This window comes from Bidens hawaiensis, unplaced genomic scaffold (assembly GCF_021521415.1).
Source record: "Bidens hawaiensis isolate Kalapana, Puna unplaced genomic scaffold, B.hawaiensis_p1.1 tig00017854_1, whole genome shotgun sequence".
In the NCBI taxonomy this organism is placed as follows: domain Eukaryota; kingdom Viridiplantae; phylum Streptophyta; class Magnoliopsida; order Asterales; family Asteraceae; genus Bidens; species Bidens hawaiensis.
This window is the reverse complement of record NW_027492691.1, coordinates 60,650-81,993: the sequence shown is the minus strand read 5'-3', so window position 1 is coordinate 81,993 and position 21,344 is coordinate 60,650. Positions and strand designations below refer to the sequence as shown.

Below are 21,344 nucleotides of genomic sequence, written 5' to 3'. Positions count from 1 at the left end.
TAATATAATACTGTAACAAACCACTCGTCTACACAATATATTTAACACAAATAAATAAACTACTAAACAACAAAGATATTTGTTGAAATAAATCCAAGTGTACTTTACAAATAAATATTATATGTAACGGGGTGTTCGAGTCTTGAATTTGGTTTTTACATAATACACAGGAAGCTACAGAAAAACACCAATCTTGTACTACAATTTTATGTACTACAATAATTCGTTTCTGATATAATACCCAACATAATACATACGATTAAATCATAGCCGGACAGGTAACCCGTAATTGAGATACGTCCTAATCCGCCCGTCCTTTCCTGCGGTAACGATCACTAAACCCCATGTGTGAGGCGCAACAAACGTGCTTCGATACGCACTTCTTAAGAACTTGTACTCCGATTTCCTCATTGAGGGCGAAACGCAAACTTGAGTCGGATCGGGCAACTTTTCCGCAGGAAAAGTTGGACTCTTCAACATTGATTCCAAGAAAAAGCTACGGCTAGGGGACAAAGACGGTTTCCTAGGCGAGTTTATCGTGCTTCTCCGAACATTTTCGGCCCCGGTTGTCAGCCTTGGTGATGGAAACGCGGCCGCTATGCTTTTGATCCCGCACCAAGGGACCGCAACCGTTGCATTGTTAGAAAAGAAGCTTTCACTTGATAAGTTGCTTTTGGCCTTCGCGATAAGTTTATCGGAGCTAATGTGGTTCCACATGTAGATGTTTGAGTCGTCTCCAGCGGACACGATGTGTTTTCCGTCCGCTGTGAAGGATGCGGACAACTGGCTTCCAGAACTCCTATTACCTGTTTGACACGTGTAAAACTCATTAAATAACGTGATTTCATTGGTTGTAAAGTAGTAGTAAAGACAAATTAAAAAAGAAAAAAAAAAGACAATGTGGTTTAGCCTTAGGAAACAAGTTTTAAAAAGGTAAATTGAAATTGAAGTTAACTACCTTTGAATTTGCCGACAACATTGACTCCACAAAGAACACGGACTTGTGAATCTGCCGATGAAACAATAACTTTCCTCGTATCGGTTGGGCAGAATTGGAATCCAGTTATTCGTCTCGGCCACTTTTTTCTACACATTACACTTGCTTGGGCATCAATTTGCAGCCGTTTATCTAAAAACAAAATTCAATAATAATAATTAATATCCAACAATCAAATGTGTAATGAGTCTAAATCTTTCTTAAAAATTTAGGATCCAAACCTATGATGTCGTAGAAACTGCAGTTCCCATCCAGCGTTCCAACAATGCACCCCTGTAATATGATAAAACAGAACATTAATTTATGTGTTAATGAATTTATTTATATGCAACAAATTTAAACGAACATAAACGTACCTTTCCGTTAGGATAATAACAAACAGCAGTCACGATTTCGCGATTCTCAGTCCAATCAATAACTTTACAACCGTTGACTTCCCAGATTCGCACTTTCCCATCAATCGATCCGCTGATGAAATGATTCTCATCCACCGGATTAAACTCCACACATGTAACTGCAAACATAACCATAATAAATCTGGTTAATAAAAAGTGAATTGTAAAAACAGTTTAGAAACAAGAATTTGGTAACAAACTTACCGAAATTGTTATGTGTGAAAACCTTGAGGCACTCTTTGCGTCCGATTTGCCATAATCGAACCGTTTTATCAACCGATGACGACAATAGATACTGTAACATGAAGTTGAAAACACATATTCAAGATTTTGCAATACAAACATCCAAGATCATTAAATATTTATATAATTAATAAAAAACATGTAACAAAAATAGAATGTGAATTTACTAACCCCTTTTTTGGACCATGAGAGGGACAAGATTTCACCACCATGATCATGAAACTCATGTACCGGTTTCTCCAAGATTCTAAACACTTTAGGAGGCAGGATAACGCAAGTCAATTCCGAAGATTTTTTCTTAATCTTCCTATGCTTCTCTTTATCCACTTTAATCGGGGCCAATTCCGATAAATGATTCGTCGAAAAGTATATCGACGAATCATTCCCCACAATGTCATACTCTTTCGTATCCTCTTGTTCACAAACCGCCCACACGCGCACAACACCATCGCTACCCGCACTCGCTAAGTATCTCCCATCATGACTAAAATTCAACACCGAAATTGTCCCATTATGTGCCGAGAAGTCTTGTGTAGCGTAAACCGACGATAACTCTTTTGATTTCTTCTTATTCGTGTGCACGATTATCTCTCGGTTACACGACACACCGTTCGATATCGTCGCGGTTGGTTCGATTTGATGTTCGATCATTCGTGCCATAACGTTTAGTTTTTGAAGCCAACCCTTTTTGACTTTCTTTCTTCTATCTAACAAACTACTACTATCACTTTCTCTACGTGATGAAGATGATCCAAAATCAAATGACTGTTTCATTGATGAGTCTTCATCTGATCCATTAACTGAACCCGATGGCGCCAATTCGGTTCCTAAATTCGACCAACACGACAACGACGGCTGTCGGATCAAACACGCGTCTTCAACTTCAACATTCGGATCTTGTTCAACATGTTCTGTCACTTTAACATCTTTTGTTTCATCTTTTGTATCATCTTTTGTTTCTTCCGAATCGACACGAACAACATCCTTTTCGGGTTCGGTTTCTTCATCTTTTACCAACCATTTAGAACTTAAACCAACGGATTTAATAAACTTGTTACGACGTTCATTAACACTATCCAAATTCCCCATCCACGAATCATAGTTAAACCCCGAAGTCGAACACTCGTTAGACGAGCGTTCAGAATCCGAATTCGAATCAGAATCCGACAACGATGCAAACATCTCTCGCGTGTCAAAAAAATCATCGTCCATATCACTACAACCACTTGATTTCATTTCTCTAATCTTTATTTACTTGCACAATATCTAAGTTACATAACATAACAATCAAAAAAACATAAAATTAGTATTAGTACAGAATTGCATCAAACCGAAATTATTAGAATAAATTAAATAACGATAAACATGTAATGTAACAAGTTCATGGGAAATAGAAGAGAAATCTAACCTTTGTACTCATGAATATATGTTGAGTCAACTGTCAAAAGGATACCAATATTGAAAGTGGATGTAAGTTTCAAATGTATGACTTATCAAACAGTTTCTGTCTATAAAGAACGAAATTAGGGGGATTAGTATTATTGTCATTTATTATTTATTATATTGTTATTTTATTATTATGAAAGCGACAAAGTTTGACTTAAGGGAAACGTTCAAACCAAGGCGTCTGGTGAGGAAAGAGCGTTGGAAAAACGGGTTGACCCGAAATTGAGATCCGGGTTTGGGTTTTTTGTGTAGAATTTTATAATTATTATTTTATTACAGGTGGTTATGATGAGAATATAAGAGGGACCTGGCTCGACGCGACGGTTCAACAAGCATTGGTGACGATTAAAGATCACAACCTTTTTTGTGGTGTCCAATTTACGAACACACTTTCTTTTTATTTTTTTTCTATACTTATGAAAATTGATATATTATTAGTTATTTGGTTAGGTTCAATTAAAAAGTTTGATTTTCCTAAGAATGCTAGGAAGGATGGTATTTTAGTCTAATACTTTAATATCAAAACCCATTTATTTTAATCTTAAAACCCACTTAAATTAATTTCAAAAACCCGCTTATATAAAACCCAATTACATCTTCACTCATCTCTTACAACCACCACCACTCTACCGCCCGCCGCCACCACAACCGTCACCCACCGCCACCACCTCGCCGGAAAAGTCCGAAAAAACACAATGAAAAACATAATGAAAAAAACACAATGGAAAAATACACTATGAAAAAAAACACAATGATAAAAACACAATAAAAAACACAATTGTATGACACAATGTAAATAACACAATGGAAAAAACACAATAAAAAATACTATTGTATAACACAGTTTTGTAAAACACAATTCACTAAAACACAATTTGGAAAAAACCCACTAATTTTTTTTTATATTACAATATGGTACTCATATAAAAGATAAAAAGACATTCGTTATTATGGTGAATTTGTTTTTCAATAAAAACGTCGTAAAAAAAAGTGATGGACGTTTTAAAATGATGGGGAATTTGACATGTGTCTTGCATGTGGAGAGAGAAAGTCAACAAATGTGTTATTCCTTTTATGCCATTTACCTTGTGTTCACACTTGATTTCCCCCTAAACTAATCTCAACCCTTCATATTCAAAATCAATGGACAAGATTACTTCTTATACTTCCTACAAAAACTATATTTCCTATTATAACCTAACCCATTAGTTAGATATCAGGAACTAGAAGTGTGTGTGCAATCTTCTACTTTCGATTTTTTTGATAAGGTACAAATAGATGTTTGTGTTTTATTTATTATTAATTTTAACAATAACAACGTATATTAGATTAGTAGCTTATCACGTTATCTTTGATAGTTTAGAGTTTGTGTAATGTTTAGGTTTTGTTGTATAATTTTTGGTTTGTATATGATGCAAATAACTACACAAGCATTTATCATATGTGTCATATTCAAATAGATTTGATGCCTTTTTCTGGTCTTTGTTTTCCTTTTAGAGTTATACATACCCTTCTCAAGTTTTAGTTACGCGTTAGTTCATATACTTGTGCTCATATCCTTGATTTATTGAAGCTTCTATGTCGCCAACGAGGAAAAAAAGAAAAAAAAATGGTAATGGGAAAGCTAAATATTCTTCGTGTACATTCAAGTTCAAGTTGGAGATTCATTGGAATCATCCATTTCAGGTGATTATTGCTTCAATTTAAACTATGTTAGAACCCGTGTAATACACGGGTGGTAAGAAAATATACAACAAAAATGATTTTAATATTATTTTAATAACATACCTTATGGATTGATATTGTAATCACCAATTTAACGGATTGTTTTTACACAAATATGTTGGAATGAAAAAAAAAATGACAACTAATAAAAAACAGTTTAATTAATAACACAAATAATAAGATACATAAATAATTATATAACTTTAAATGAACATACAAAATACAATTATCTGAATATCTTCTAACTAAAGCGTTTGTAGTTTTATTTGTGACTTTACTATTCTTATCTAATATTAATAGTTTAGTCATTCCCTACTTTAGAAATTAAAGCACGAATATAATAACATAAATTAAAACTTTTACAATATAACACAAGTGATAAGATATTTTACAAAACCACATTTACTAATCATGAAATGTGAAATTTTCTTGTAAACTCCTCTAACTTTTGTTACATTCTTTCTTCATTCATTTCCTTCCATTTGTTGCATTTATTGTTTCATAACATTAAATTACATTTAGTACTTTTGAAAAAAAAAATATTTATAACTTCCTAACAAATTTGATACTATTTTAAAACAACTTGTTAGAACCTAACCTCATTCTGATCATAACCCAGGTCGAACCAAACTCATTTTACTCAAAAACCCATTGACGTGAACTTGTTTTGAACCAAGTATGAATGCAACCGCCCATTTAAATTCACATAAAAAAATAAGAATACATGAAAAATGATTGTCAAGTTACAAAATACTAACAGTTTGCCTGTTCAATTAACTTCATAAAAAAACATGAACGAAACCAAAAACACAAAAAAATCCAAATCAAATGGACCTCATGTAGGGATGAGATAAGTATTGTATCCATACTCGTATCGAATATGCTAAATAGGTGATATGATGATAATAGTGCACTCTTTTTGACCCAAAATTACATGAAAGTAGATCTAAAATACATGTATTAATTAACAAGTTAAATTAATTTATTTTAGATGCTAATGCACGTCAAAACTTCATATGTGTGCGCATCTACTTCCTAATTAGTTTACTCATCCACCTCCTAGCAATCTTATATTTTCTCTACAAGCATCAACATATTAAGTTTCACTAAAACCAAATTTATCTATTTATGTGATAATTTACTCGTTAAAGAAACCAAATTTTGATCTATTAGCAAAAACCTTTTTTTGGCAATTAAGTATACAAAATTAGTGTAACATCCGTATTTTGAGATAAATAAGTAAAAGAGAAGTTTATTATTAACCGTGTGTCGTTAGTTTAATTGTGTGCGTGTTTATGTTTGGATAAGGTTTGGTTGGAAAAGGGAGTGGGTGGTGGGGGCCCTTGGACCCCTATGTATATACCCCAACCTTTTCTCCATTCAATTTCTTTCCACCATCACACACACTCAAGAACACACACACACTTTCTCTCTATCACCCGAATCCAATCCCGAGCCAAAAAAGGAAGAACCACGTGTGTAAACGTCATCAAACACCAAGAAACACGTCCAGATCTTCGGGTTTGTCCAGATCTGAACCGAACCCAGAGCAAAAGGTAAGCTTCGGCCAAAGGGTTAAGTTTTGTGGTTAAGTTCGACATGCAAACTGATAGAATGATAGATCGGGTTGTATGGCATAAGAAAAACATAAACTTTGTAAGTTATAACCTCACGGGAGTGTGATAGGACAAAAGATGATGTTTGGACCATGAAAAACACGGATATACAAAGTTGGTAGACCCGAAACCCATAAAAATAGTAGAATTGGGTCCTAAGGAAGAATCTCAGAGGAAAATGGCCTTAAAATGGTAAAAACGAAGTAAAAAGGGTTTTTCGCATGAAAAAAGGGCTTCGCATCGCATGCCATGCGAAATCAAAGAATTTCGCATCGCACACCATGCGAAGCGAAATAAGCATGCGAAGCGAAATAACATACGAAGCGAATTGGTCATGCGAAGCGAAATCTTCCCATGCGAAATCTCCCATGCAAAGCGAAACCTTCCCATGCGAAGCGAAATTCCATGCGAAACGGAACCTTACAATTAGCCAGTTAATGAAACAAAAAAAATGACCTGTTGGGTTTAATTTGACCAGATTATAAAAATCTTTGTTTGACCGTTAACGAACCAAAAGAATGACCCATTACCAGGTTAAATTTGAGCTGACATTATGAAATTTTTTTCTCAACTGTTTTTAGGAGAGAATTTAACAAATATGTAAATGACAAAAATGCCCTTTTTTGATCAACTTATAAATACAAGTCAAGTGCCTAAAAACTCCTTAAGTTATCTTCAAAATCTTAATCAATTTTAGATAAATAAATTTAAAACCCAAAAATGGCGCGATAAAAAAAACAAATAGAATGTCATCATAGTAGAAAAACTCTTAAAGAGATTTAAGCAATTTCGAATCAACCTTCAATACCTGATTTTAATTCACCTTTGATTTATTATATTAAGGAGAAATTTTTTATTATATTGAGAAATTTTAGAAATCGAATGTAATTCAACTTAGTTTTGAATTATTTTATTAGCAAAAAATTACGAGGATGTATGTATATTTATGGAAAGAAATGTTAGCTTTAATAGTTAATAGAAGCAGATGTTTGGTGAAAATTTGAGGATGGATGGTTTTTAAATTTTAAATAGTTGCATAGATAAAGAATAACTAGAAAAACTCAACTTATCTTTTCCTTTATCTAGAATACTTTAATAATACGCTTTTAGAGGTGTAAAAAAACGGATGATGTGAAACATTGTCTATCTTGCCTAACTAGCAACCCCACTCTCTGAAGTCACACTCTCATTCTCTCATTTAAAAACTACATTTTCTCTACATTCTTCTTTCTTCTCACTTATTGACAAGGTACGTGTAGCGCACCAACACCCCATGTCACCTCGGACTTGAAAATGGCGCTATTATTACAGGGTTTGGGAGAAATGGGCGTCACTCATTATGGTGTGATTTCCTCCACATGAAACTAGGACGTTACCCTCCACTAACTTTGATTTAACTTGTGGACCAATAGAAAACAACAAATCATTCCTTTTCTTTAATTCATTTATTTAATATTTAATTTAAAAATACTTTAATTAACATGGTTAGTGAAAACTATAACACCATTTAGTGGTTCGATGCATTTTTTTCAAATAAAACCTGCGTAACAGTGACGTGAGAAAACATTTTATTGTAGTTTATATCCACTCACAAACTTGTTTTCTAACCTTCATGTGTTCCTCTCTTTCCTACACTTATCTTAGAATGTGTGTTATGATTCAATTTCATCGTTTTTATCATTCGTTACGTCTTCGTCAACTCAGTACTAACTCTGTTTTCCCTTCATTATTCAAATCACTTAACCCTTGTTATACCTCATTCTCCACAATTCTATTTTATTTGATAACAAATGAAATAAAAAGAAGAGAAGAAAACACCAAAAATCATGATTGGATGAGGGGTCAAAGGACCCGCATGGTCACCCTCATTCAAATGACGGAGCTACCTTTTAGTTAGGGGTGCCGGGCGATCCTGTGAAAAAAAAATTAGTGGTATATATGTGTTAAAATCCCTATTAACCCCTTTGAAATTTTGACACCGATTCCTGTAAAATTTTTGTGAAATTTTGAGAACCACAAAACAACCATGTGAAATTTTGAAAAGACCCCATGGTATTTCGATACCGACCCTAATAAAAATAAATTTACATATGTACAATTATAATTATGTAAACGTATATAAATAATTTATCTAATTAAATTTGAGTTGAATATAAACAATTATAATACAAATTTAAGCCTATATGCCTCCCATCAATCTATACCCAATTTTTAATCTCAAGTTCCAAACTCCCCACCCAATCCATGTTTAAATTAATTAAAAAAAATGTTACGATGACGCAAGTAATATGTTAGGTGAGTTTAGTAAATTAAGAGCATTAATCTCAAAAAAAAAAATGTTTCGGCTTTCTATATACATAGTTTAATGAAGTTAGTTCTCGTATTATCCGTCACAACTGCAAGCTTTAAAAGATGTTTTTCGGCGACGAAATACGTGAAGTCGAATTTGCGTAACTAGATGGGTGATAAGATTTAAACAATATTTTTATTTATTTCATTGAGAAAAACTTTCTTATTAATGCCAAGCTAAATGATATTTTGGTTAAGTTTCAAAAAATAAAAACCCATAGAAAACAACTTAAGATATTTTTGTATTTTAGCGATGCATTTCAAATAAAGTTTCACGTATTTTTTTAGGTTACATGATATTTTGTATGATTATCTTTTTACATATCATACACCAATTGAACAAACCAATATATGGGAACTACTACTAATAGTCAAACACAAAACTTAATTAAATTAATAAATACTCCGTCTATTGTGTTTAATTATACGTATATATAAAGTAATCAGAATAATTAACTGAGTAGAAATATCCATAAACAAGAAAAAAGAATATGTTCTTCATTTTTTTATATTTACATTTTATTTACAAATATATAAAATACTTTATTATATAAAATACTTTATTATAGAAAATTATTTAATGTTTTTTCTAAAATGAGCTTAAAATTATATCGAAAGTAAGAGATTTTTTGAAACCCACTAATTTCTTTCTTATCAATAAATTTACATTTTGTCTAAGTAAAAAAAAAAGACACTATTCTAAACAAAAAAAAAACAAAATTTATGATCATTGGGTAATTTCAATATCATTTTGAACGAGAAAGAAGATTTGTAATTTAATAATGCAACTAATTTATTAAAGAAAAAATCATCTTGATGATTAATTTGATTTGTTGTCGTTAAATAAGGTGGTGGGCATGTAGGCTTGCTGAAATTAAATTTGTAAATCAATTAAAATAAATTTATAAATCATGTTTGAAATTTTAGTTCATACCAAAATTATTCACCAATCAATATTAGTTAACTTTATTCAATGATTTCATCTCTAATTCAATGCATAATTTCGCATCCGGATACATTACATCCTTACATCTATTTAACACAATCCATATTCATTTGTTCATCTTCACAAATAAGTTAATACAAAAAAATTATGTAAGAGATTTTCTTGAATTTGTAAATTTTATATTTTAAACTTCTTATCTATGTGTTAGATTTATCTTCAATTAATGTTGTTTCTTTCTTTCAAATAATTCATCTTATTAATTTTAGAGTTTGTGAAATCCCATGTATTACTCGGGTTCTAAATCTAGTATTATATATTATCTAATAGATATAAATGACAAGTTTGGTGTCGCTAACCCACCATTAGGTCACTTGGCGGCACCTAACTTGTCCATAGTATTTTGTTTTTTTTTTCCATTTTTTACCGTAACGAATATAACAGAAGCTGAAGCTGATCAAATGATAATTTTGTTTTTTCTTTTGTTTGTTTTAATTTCGATATCATAACGAACCTCACGAAAACCGATCGAATTCGCGTAGACTCAACGTCTCAACGCTCGGTTTTACCAATGCCCGAATTTACCGATCGACGCCACCCCATTGGTCCACCCATACCCCCCCCCTTTATTTTAGCTCCGGTACCGTAACAAGCGTAGTTGCAATCGACTGAATTCGTGTCCAGTTACCACCTCAATGCCCGGGATCGACAACGAGTGGGTTTTATCACCACCCGCGTTTACTGACCAAACAAACGTCATTTTAACTAATTTATTTTTTATATGTTAATTTGACAAATATATTTCTTTGGACGCTAAGGTTTTACCAATGGTGGCTATACCGTAGAGAACGTAAACGATACTAACTGAATTCGCGTCAACTCACCGATGTAACGCTCTAGCTATACCAACTTTCGGGTTTTACCAACACCCAGGTTTTAATGTTGAGGTTTTATCAATTGTTCGGCGCGTTCAACGCGCCGGGTGAAAATCTAGTTAAAAGTAAAATAGATTAATTTGTGTTGGATTGGGGTCTTGTTGGCCGGCTAATAGTTTTATACCCAACTTTCCCTTGATGTTTATGTTTTGTTTATCGATCTGGTGCATGTTCATATGTTTCTTGGGGATTTTAATGTCGGTGTCTAGCAATCTATTTCACATAAACTTCCAAATATGTCAAAATAAACGAGCAAATCGTCATTAAAATGTTAATATAATTACTTAAAGATGTTATTGTCAATCATTGGCTAGTGGCTACTACTATTCTGAAATCTGCCATTGAATATTAATATATTGTTTTGTTGTATATAATTTATTAACAAAATTAAACACAATTGATTACTGAGGAAGAAATAATGCATCCAGTTAATTACGAAGAATTATATAATGTATTTGTATTTTTTTTGTCCCTTTATTAAAATTTAAAATATTAATATATTACGTACAAATATTTATGCGACTCTTACAATTCTTAACATGATACTAGTTACATGAAAAGATGCTTCGTGGGGTAATTGTTTCATCAAAAACTTAACTTCTTGTTATTATTATTGTTTTCACAACTTTTCAACTTTTTCTCTAAAAGCGTTTTTGACACTTTTTTTTCTCACAACCTTTTATAAAGTAATTTTTGAAAATAAAGTTTAATCGCTCACATCCATAAAAAGTTTTACTCATAAAAGCTGGACATAGTATTCAAATATCGATATTAATTTACACAAATGTAATGTCACAATCTAATTAATAAATAATAAGTGATAAAGTTAAATTACAGCTTTAGATATTATTTAATAGGGCTGGTGTTATTGATGGGTCTCAAATTGGCTTGGGTAACGAGCACCACGTATGGCACCATAAGTTTAGTAGTATTCTTCATGATAATGATAATCCTCACTTTGAACACGATAAAAAAGAAAGTGGAGGAACGGAAAAGTGATCAGAAACGTAAGAAAAGCAAGGATTTCAGGCCGAGAAGGGGAGCAGATCAGCCCAAGGCTATGTGGTGTCATCTGGGTCAAGCCCATATTTGCTTGATCACTCAAGTCAGTGTCAGTATTTGATATGTAGATGCTTTATGCTTGTGGACTGTGTGATGGATCTAGAAGAAATGGACAAATTGGGCTATGGGCCTGAACAGATTCGGGTCGTAAATGGAATCAAATCTGTTTGATCAACTTTGGTCATAATCGATTTGTCTCAAAACCGAGGTCGGGTTGTAAGTTGTAACCATTTGGGTCCAAACCGGTATCCCAAACCGTTTTGCTTTAAAAATTTTATATTTATTTATTTATGTATTGGTTATAAAAAAACACATACTAAAAAAAAAGAATAGTATTTCACTCTTTATTTAATATTTTAAAAGTCAGAAAACATCATAAGTTGTAATACATTGAAAAAAAAAAATACAACCCCGAATATATTTTTTGACGTTTTAATTTATATTTTCTGCTATTATTGTGATGTTAGTCTTTGCTTGTTGAACCCAAGTTAATTATATGTGGCTTTTACAGTCGATCATTGGGGTCGCCAATCCATCTTCTACCTTGTCCTCGCATATCTCACATTCATATTCCATTTTGAACTCGAGGTGAGAATAATGTGCGTTTTTTTTAGATTTGAGAGAGAAAGAGAGAGAACGTTTTCGAGTGTTGTGATTCAACCGAAACACCTGATACATATTTGTACAAACGTGTGTGCGCGTGTGTGGGGGTAAAAAAAGGTAAAAAATGGTCACCCAGCTCCCCAACGGTAAAAAAAATGACTGTATTAACACTCATCTTGTTCAGCAGTACAAACATGTTCTTTTAACAACTAAAATTGAGTCATAAACTAGGCCAGGTCGAAATCAATAGCGCGAATGTAGAATACAAACTGGTGGGTTGAGTTGGAATCGGTTTGTCAAGTGATGTCAAGTGGGGTTAGAAACCGGTTTGGATTTTTAAACATGTTTTCCGCACAAGTTTAGATCTATAGAAGTAGTTTATTATTGGGTTCCAGATTACTTGAATAGAGAAACCGAATTAAACTGAAACCGTTTTAACACTCAGGCTAGTTACAAATTCGGTTTCTAAAAACCAAAGTGGGGTTTCAGTCGGCTTTTTTACCGTATCCGAAATATCCGGTTCCAAGAATCGGAATTCGGCTAAAACTGAATATCAGATAATGAGTATTTAAGTTTTGTAATTTAGTTTAATCCAATTACAATTTTATCTCAATCTTATTTAGTCTAACCTAATCTACTAAGAAATAGGTAAAAGAATAAGTATTAGGGCAAAATTGAAAATTGAAAGGTATTAGATTCGATTTTGAACTACACGAATTCAGTTTGGTTTTGAACTACCTAAATTCAGTTCAGTTAAGGTTTTGGTTTTGTTAAGGAAACCTTCAAACCAAATACCAACAACTGGACCGGTGACTACCCCTACTCTCCTGAGTTCCAACACGAGTTTATAATTATGTTTTATATCCAACGAGAATTCCAAAGAAAGCCAACGACAGAGGTTCTTGGCTGATCCAACAATGGTGATTCTTAGCCACCCCCGATGATGCCTCAACATTTTTAGAAGTTTATTCAGACTCAACTGAACCATAGGTGTTTCTAAATACTTGGCAAGTATGCATATGATATCTGATTACGATATAAAGTCTAATTCACTTGTGTTACAAAATATCCAACGGATTATATTGTTATATAATAAATTCATTTAGTCACATACCATTTGACAATTTACAGAAGTAGATTTTTTTTGAATGGCTAATTATATTAATCCAACCAATACAATTGGCTGGCAAGATGCTAGACAAGTTACATTGAACACCCGATTACAAACACTCCCATTTACAACCACCTATCAAAAGAAAAGTACACAAATTTTGCGAATCCAACCCCTAGTCTTCACCCATAAGTAGCTAAATCGTTTGATTTCTTCCTTGTTTCTATTCACCAAGACTCTTGTGTTGTTGAGGAGGGCGTCGTTTCTTGCTTTCCATACCAACATGCCATTTCTTTCTATTCACCGTATGAATTGTCTTTTGCTTAATCTTCACTTTCCAAATATTATGATGAATTTTGAGTAGATCGCGGATCTCAACGCGTACACCGGAGGTATTCCACACCAACGACTAACGAATTGCCACATTATTGAGGCCACGTAGCAGGATATTAACACATGTTCTGCTGATTCTCTTAATGGACACCAACATATTTCGTCTACCATGTTCCATTTATATAGGGCATCCTAAGTCGCAGATTTCCCCATATCCGCCTCCCACCAAATAAGAGGGGTCCATTTATTAACCGTGCATCTTTGTTCAGCTTAACTTCCACTCATCTTTTGTTTCCTGCAAGACAGTGCCCGTAGTAGACATTCTCAGAACTCGTGCACTTCCGAGAGGGTAGATGGTTTTGCCATCCATGACCAATTGCACCTATCAATTAAGGAACCATCCATAGTTTTTGTCTCGAGTAGATCACCGTTTATTGCATTCCAGGTCGAACAATGACGGGAACCGCTAGCGTAAATGTACCTTTCTAACCCACATATCCAGCCAAAATAGAATCTGTTTACCGTTTCCCCGCTGTGTCGTTCACTGATCCGACAAAGAATACACTGCGTCTATCAGTTCATCATGCACCTTTGAAATAGTATTCGACATGTGGGAAAAAATCGTTTTTGTGGGTGAAAAGTTTAATACCTCCTTTCATTAAAATTAATGTCGTTAACCACTTTCCTACAAAGTCTTTCTGGTTTCGTTTTATACCTACACCACCACTTAGATAAAAAGGCTCAGATTTAGGTCTCTTAACGATCCGAGACCAAGCCCGCCTTGTTTCTATCCGCTACCACCCGTTCCCACTTTACCCGATAGATTTTTCGCTTCTCCAACACACTTCCCCATAGGAAATCTCATCTTAATGTTTCAAGTCATTCAATCACCATTGTCGGAGCCTTGTACAACGAGAAGAAATAAATGGGCAAGGCATCCAAACCGATTTAACTAGTACCGATCGGATCCCCCCATTTGACAACAACTTTGAGGCCTCCCATTTTAATAAACGTTTTTCAAACACTTTAAAGATCAGTTTCAAACTGTTGGTCAAGTTCATGTTTTTCCCATCCGTAGCCCAAGATACGAGCAAGGAAACTTGACAACCTTTTTAAAAAAGTAGATGGTGGAATTTCTTAACAAGTAATACTTTACTTCTAAATTTATTAAACCGGTGGAAAATTCTGAAAATGTTCCTTTTGAAGAGAGAGATTCCCATAAAAGTCCTTGAAAATCTAAAATTCCAGAAATAGTTCACCCAAATCAATCGGCACCGATAGATTTGGAAAAAATCCGATGGTTTTGGCCAGCCAATAAAAAACTGCTAAGTGTCCCACTACCCACCTACCCCCCGGTTGTTTTTCAATGAAATCCGTTTGGACCGATAATTTTGGAATGAAAATCATCTCCCATGAAAACCATCTCCAAAAATCATGAAAATTCGTGTTTTTTTTTAAATTCATCTGAGCCGATGAATTTCAAGTGAATTTCGTATTCGAAGATAATTTTCAAAAAACCATGCACCAACACCACCACCACCACCATCATAATCTCCACTTTCCGACCACCACCCCACCACCGCCGCCGCCACTCCCACTTTTCCGGCAAACATCACCTCCATTACCCGTCCATCATCATCGCACAGTCCTCCCCCCCCCCCCATTTCCAAAGAAATGATACACCTATTACCTCTATGTATCTCCAAAGTCCAAACAAAATTAAAGATGGGATGAAATACAGAAACAGCCCCCAAATCTATAGGTGGATGACGTGGAAAAGCACCGAGGAAGTGGGGGCGATCACGTGACATCATATTGATGAGATGAATCGGACGGTGATTGAATTATTCGTATTGGTAGCATGCGTTGATTGGGCCCCACCCACTTAACCACCACAATCATACATTCTTTCACGGCAGCAACATCCAGCAACATCCATTGCTTTCTTTCTTTGTTGTATCTTTTAAATAATTAAAAAAAATTTGTCTTCACTTTCATGAACTATATATGTAGTGATGAAGCTTAGACAGAAATGTCAGGAAAAAGAGATTTAACACTATAAAGATTTTGTATAAACATGATTTCAGACGAAAATAGATAAAATTACAATACTTTTAAATTCTTTTGAATGAAAACAGATAAATTTGCACTATGACTGATAATTTCCTCAAGGATCTATGAACAAAAGCCCAGCTAGCTACCCGGGCCCATGACAAAAGGTGCGTTCTGGGAAAACCGTCACCCGAATGCTCGTTATGGAAAAACCTTGTTAAGATCTTTGCCAATGAGATTTACGATTTACCGGTTCAAACATTTTTATCTAAATAAAAAAATATCCACTTACGGTTGTGGTCCAAAAGTTAGATATTTTTAAATATATTTCACCTATTGTTTCAGAATTATTATTATTAAATTTAGATGGTATAAAGAAGAACATTGTTTAAATATAAAAAAAATGCATTTTAAGAAGCCCTGAAGCATCTTAGTCACTAGTCACTTTATGCTGTATAAAACGGTGGTCCATTGAGCGATCATATTCATAACAGACATCTTGTTGTCCAACAAGATTATATGGATAGATACATGTTTTTACAATATGTGATTGTCCAATTAGGTATGTGACAACAATATCTTCTAACTGAGACTTAGTCTAAAGCAATGTTTTTTGGACTAAGCATGATAATCACCACACAATGCTATTAGGTGTAGTTCGGATCATCGGTTATAATTTCAAGAAACAACACATGGCTGCTTCTTCACCCTGCTGCCGAGTTTCGTTGGATCATTTGACACTACATAATGTATGGAGCACCTTTAGATTGAATAACATTTCTTGATAGATAAGATACTTGCACAACGCCTCAGAGTTTGTTATGTGCCTATCGATCGAGTACAGCTTAGATTGCAGATTTTCTAACCAAATGGTTGTCTTCCGTGCGGTTTGACACTCTTTGACCCAAGCTTTAGGTTGTGCACATTTTGAAAGCGTTAGAAATACTTTTAAATAAGTGCCATTTCGATTAGAATACCAACATTAACTCATTTTAAGTTATGTGACCCATCTTAGATGGACATTAAACCTATTTTCACCCATCTAGGTCTTCAATGTGGAGTTACCTAATTGGCAAATTTCTAGTTTTAGCTTTTAAGTGTGAATCATGTGAATATCACAATTTTTCTTAAGCGATTGGATTACATAGCTATTTAGTTTTGATAATTTTTGTATATTTTTTAATGGGAAAATCATCAGCATGACCATGTTAACCGGAATAATGACTAAATGACTTTGTGTTAGAAAAAAAAAGTCAACTAACTATTTTGATTATTTAGAAAAGCTAAGACCAATTAGTCGGTTTAATCAGTCAAAAATATATATGGTTTTGTGAATTTCTATTTTTATTTCAAGTTATCAAAATTAGAACTATCTTATATCAAAAACTATCATGTAACAATCAAGAAAACTCCCCTAGAAAAAAAAACAATATCACTATGATGAAATTCCAATACAATTGAAAATATTTAGATCGGAAAATATTTTGGCCAAAAATGGATCGGAAATTTGTGAAAGTCAATCCCCTCGAACCATTTCCTGACAAATTCACTAGCCTTTTGTTAAAAGCTTGTCGCAAATGGCCGTTGTCTACGCATTTTGACGAAAGTTGACATAAGAAATTGTCGTATTTTCTAGCAGTGAAATATTTTCATTAATAAAAATGTGCCGTGTTCATTTCTCTTCCAGATCTTTTACATTATTGTTGCGGTAACATTTGTTTTATGTTAAAAGCTAAATATTTTAATTCTTTTTCCAAAATTAGAGCTTCCTATGCGACAAAACAAGATGAGTTAACATCACGACACATGATTGAAGTTCATTCACTAAGTTGATTTTGGTAATGTTCACCGGGTCCTTTTGCTTCTCATTTTGCTTGCGAGTCCAAAACTGAGGCATAAAATCCCAAGGTTGATGGTGATATATGTCTACTTTCATGGATATGGGTAGACCTTTTGATTGAGCTATTTCAACACATACAAGACAACACTAATCTTAGAATTTAGCATACATATAATATGGAATTATAAATGTTATTCTATAAACTTAAGTTAATTTTTCTTTTTTTATATGGTTAAAAAAGGGTTATGTTTAAAATTGGGTGCTGCTAAGCATACCCTGCTAAACGTGTCTCCTCCTTCAAGTTTTGCATTAATATGATTTAAATATTTTTGTTTTTCCTTTACCATTTTATCATTTTGTTATCTTTTATTAACATTATTATTATAAAAAGGTTTTTTTATTCTTTAACGAGTTTTTCTTTTCCTTTGGTTTCATATTATAATTTGTTGTTTTTAACGACAAAAAAAAAATTTGTTTATGTGAAAAACATTTTTTATCTAAAAAAAGTAAAAAAAATTGTAAGTAGAGCGTGCTTTTTTAATAGTTTTTAGAGATAGCTTACATTTTATTTATATATTGCATTGTTTTTCACCAATAAAAGATATTAAACAACATCGACTTGATCAACAAGTTGGTTCTTAATGTAACAATAATCTTATATGCCCGAACCTAACAAAATATATTCAAAGGACTTTTTGTCGAGCGTGAGACATATAATAAGATAAAAATAAACAAATCGTTTTATCATTTTTATAAAGAGATTATACCATTATTTCTTTAAATATATTTTATAATGATAATAAATATTACACTACTAGAAAATTTGGCAACTGCGACCAGATTTGCCACCGAAAAAAAAGGTAGCAAATTTAGCGACCGATTTAGCCAAGCGGTCGGAGTTATTGATACCGCTTATTTCATGTCGCAAATTCTAGAAAAAATATGCTATTTTTCAATTGCAACCATCTTAGCGGTGGCAAATATGCCATGTTCATGTTGTGACCGTCATAGCGGTCACAAATCACGATAGTTAAATTACAAAGGGAACACTTTAAGTGAGCGAGCTAGCTCCACATATTAAGATTATGCTTGGGATTGAGTTTGAAAAATGCTTATTGGCCTATTAATTTTTTAAAAATCCATTTTGAAAAATAAGGATTTGAGGCTTTTGGAAAACTTCTTTTTAACCATTTCAAAAGACTAAAATAAGAAAGATTTTTGTGATTGCCAAACACATTTTAATTTATTGGTTTTTTAAGGACACCATTAAACCAATAAGCATTTTTCAAACTCAATCCCAAACATGCTTTAAGTTTAGCTCCACGTATTAGGGTTATAATTTAATTTCCTACCCCAAAATTAACACTCATCATTAGAAGTCGTCCAGTCAAACCCTAGATCGAAGAAACGTGAGTGATTCGAACTCAATTTCTACTATGACATCAAGCATTTGAAATCAATTTCCTCTTCGTACTCTCTCGTCCTCACCGTTGGAAGGTTATCTCTTATAATTTGGTACTTTTACTTTATGTTTTTATGGATGTAATAGAGAAGACAAGGCTAACTTAGGATTAAATTGAAGTTTTCTTTCCAAATTAAAATATAGATAGTTAAACTTAGGGGTGTTCAAAAAGCCCGCGGCTCGCCCGAAACTCGCTAGAAAAAAACCCGAAAAAAACTCGCCTGAAAAAAGCTCGATCTAAAATCAAGCCGGGCCGAGCTGGCTCGAGTTTTGTTCGGGTCGAGCTCGAGCCTGGGGTGGCTCGGCTTGTGGCTCGCTCGTGGCACGGCTCGTAGGTTCGTACGCTAAGACTCATAATATATATATATATATATATATATATATATATAGTAATAACATATATATCATATTAATATATATGGAGTGACTTTTTATTTCCTAAATAGTTGCAAATCAAATTATAATTCATTAATTCCAATGATCACGTCTAACCGTTTCCAATTGACTTCTATTTGCCCCTTTGAATAATTTAAACGAAGGCTTTGTCTTGAGCCGGAAAGAATAAAATATTCTCAGAACTCTTAATAGATACGACATGCTATTTTTTCCATTCATTCCCTTTGAGAATCAGTCGTGGTCTTCCAAACTTTACCGATGGTATGGACGACCTCTGGTTGAATCATAACGACTTACTTCAATTTTGACTCTATCTCCTGGCAATATTCTTATAAAACTACGTCGGATCTTTCCTGAAACATAACCTAGAATCATATCTTCATTATCTAAACGAACCCGGAACATGCCGTTGGGAAGCGATTCAGTAATTAAACCTTCATGAATCTTCCAAATAACAATTCCCAATTTTAGTTATTAAACCCTCTTACTCTTACCACTACCAATTAAACTTTCAACCCTAATTCTTATTTTTTCCACTACGGTGACGGGTGACGGCAACCGGCAACGAAGTAAACTGTTAGCTCGTCGAGCCGTGAGCTGGCTCGAGTTTAGCTCGAGTCGGGCTCGAGCTCAGTTTCACAGCTCGGTGTTCGAAATCGAGCCGAGCCGAGCTGGCTCGAGTTAAGTTCGAGTCAAGCCCGAGCAGGGCCTGGCTCGACCCGACTCGGCTCGTTTACAGCCCTAGTTAAACTTCATAAATTAACCCATATATATAATTAAAAGTGTAACACCCTACAAACTTTCATACCAATTTTGACAATTTAGAAAACGGCACGTGTCCTATGACTCATCGCCATGAAATGACACATATCAATGGTGGCGAAACGAAAGGACACATGTCAGCATATAATGCCGTGTATCCTCTCGAAGTGACATGTGACTAGTGACTAATCAAGATAGCATGCCACATGTCAACACAAGAACTGTGCGAATACCTCTCTCAGACCACATGTTGTGCTTATGATTGCCTTACCATAGATTATAGATATAAAGATAGCACGACTCATCGCAAGAATGACATGTGGTGAATGGTAGTGATTGCCGGTCCTACCGGGGGTGGATATAAACAGTGAGCATGGGTTCTTCATTTGTGGCATTCAAAACACCAAACCACTCCCACTTTCTCGAAGTTCGTGCCACCAAGTTGAAGTCCCGACACCGCTCTAGAGTTCAATGTTTCATACCCCGACACCCTACGTGGCTACGTATAGTCAAAGTACCACTCGTTCGTCCTTAAGCGTTATACCCATTTTAAGGTAAGAGTTATGTTTAAGATATTTCAACTCATAGCTTAGATCCTAGTCGAGGGTATAGCCTAAACATTGGAAAGTTTATAGATATATTTAAGCTTTTTATATATAAATGCTTACATAAATAAACGTTTCTTTATTATTAAGAAACGTAAAGTTTTACATACAAAGGTTATTGCTAATTAACGTTCTTCTAAAGGAAGGAACGCTATTTTTTTTATAAAAGATACTTATAAATAATTAAACAGAAACATGACGGGCATGTAGTAACTGAAAAGGTGACAACACCGGTAGTCGAGTCTCTTGTCTAAGAAAAGTAATTCGTATAAATCCCAATCAACCGCGGGATCCATTTACTTTCCTGGAGAGCTTGATGAGAGTAATCATCTTAAATAAATAAGTAAACAAAGTAATCATCTTGAATAAATAATGTTTATTCTAAAGGAGGAAACATAGTAGTTTTATAAACACGATTTCTTCTAAAGGAAGAAACGTGAAATTTAAGTGGTTTCTTCTATAAGAAGAA

At 33.8% G+C, this 21,344-nt stretch overlaps 1 protein-coding gene across 2 annotated transcripts; it reads right to left on the bottom strand.

Moving 5' to 3' along the window:
* Positions 1-260: 260 nt before the first annotated feature.
* On the bottom strand, positions 261-3,117 carry LOC143554782 (uncharacterized). 2 transcript variants are annotated; one of them, XM_077044471.1, is made up of 7 exons: positions 3,044-3,117; positions 1,807-2,901; positions 1,597-1,687; positions 1,354-1,511; positions 1,219-1,270; positions 959-1,129; positions 261-806 (listed from the first exon to the last, which is right to left on the bottom strand). In XM_077044471.1, the coding sequence occupies exons 2-7, from the start codon at positions 2,869-2,871 to the stop codon at positions 265-267; spliced, it is 2,079 nt and encodes a 692-aa protein (XP_076900586.1). In that variant the 5' UTR covers positions 2,872-2,901; positions 3,044-3,117; the 3' UTR covers positions 261-264. The 2 variants fall into 2 exon arrangements, with proteins under 2 accessions (XP_076900586.1, XP_076900585.1); XM_077044470.1 differs by lacking the exon at positions 3,044-3,117 and having other exon boundaries at positions 1,807-2,954.
* Between the last annotated feature and the right edge of the window lie 18,227 nt (positions 3,118-21,344).

What these genes read in the sequence shown, in the direction of transcription:
- LOC143554782 (XM_077044471.1), bottom strand. Translation starts at nt 2,871, where the DNA reads ATGAAATCAAGTGGTTGTAGTGATATGGACGATGATTTTTTTGACACG. An exon ending in TCTCATGGTCCAAAAAAGGG is followed by an intron (nt 1,688 to 1,806) that starts GTTAGTAAATTC and finishes TTCATGTTACAG; the next exon opens with TATCTATTGTCGTCATCGGT. An exon ending in TGTTGTCGGCAAATTCAAAG is followed by an intron (nt 807 to 958) that starts GTAGTTAACTTC and finishes CGTGTCAAACAG; the next exon opens with GTAATAGGAGTTCTGGAAGC.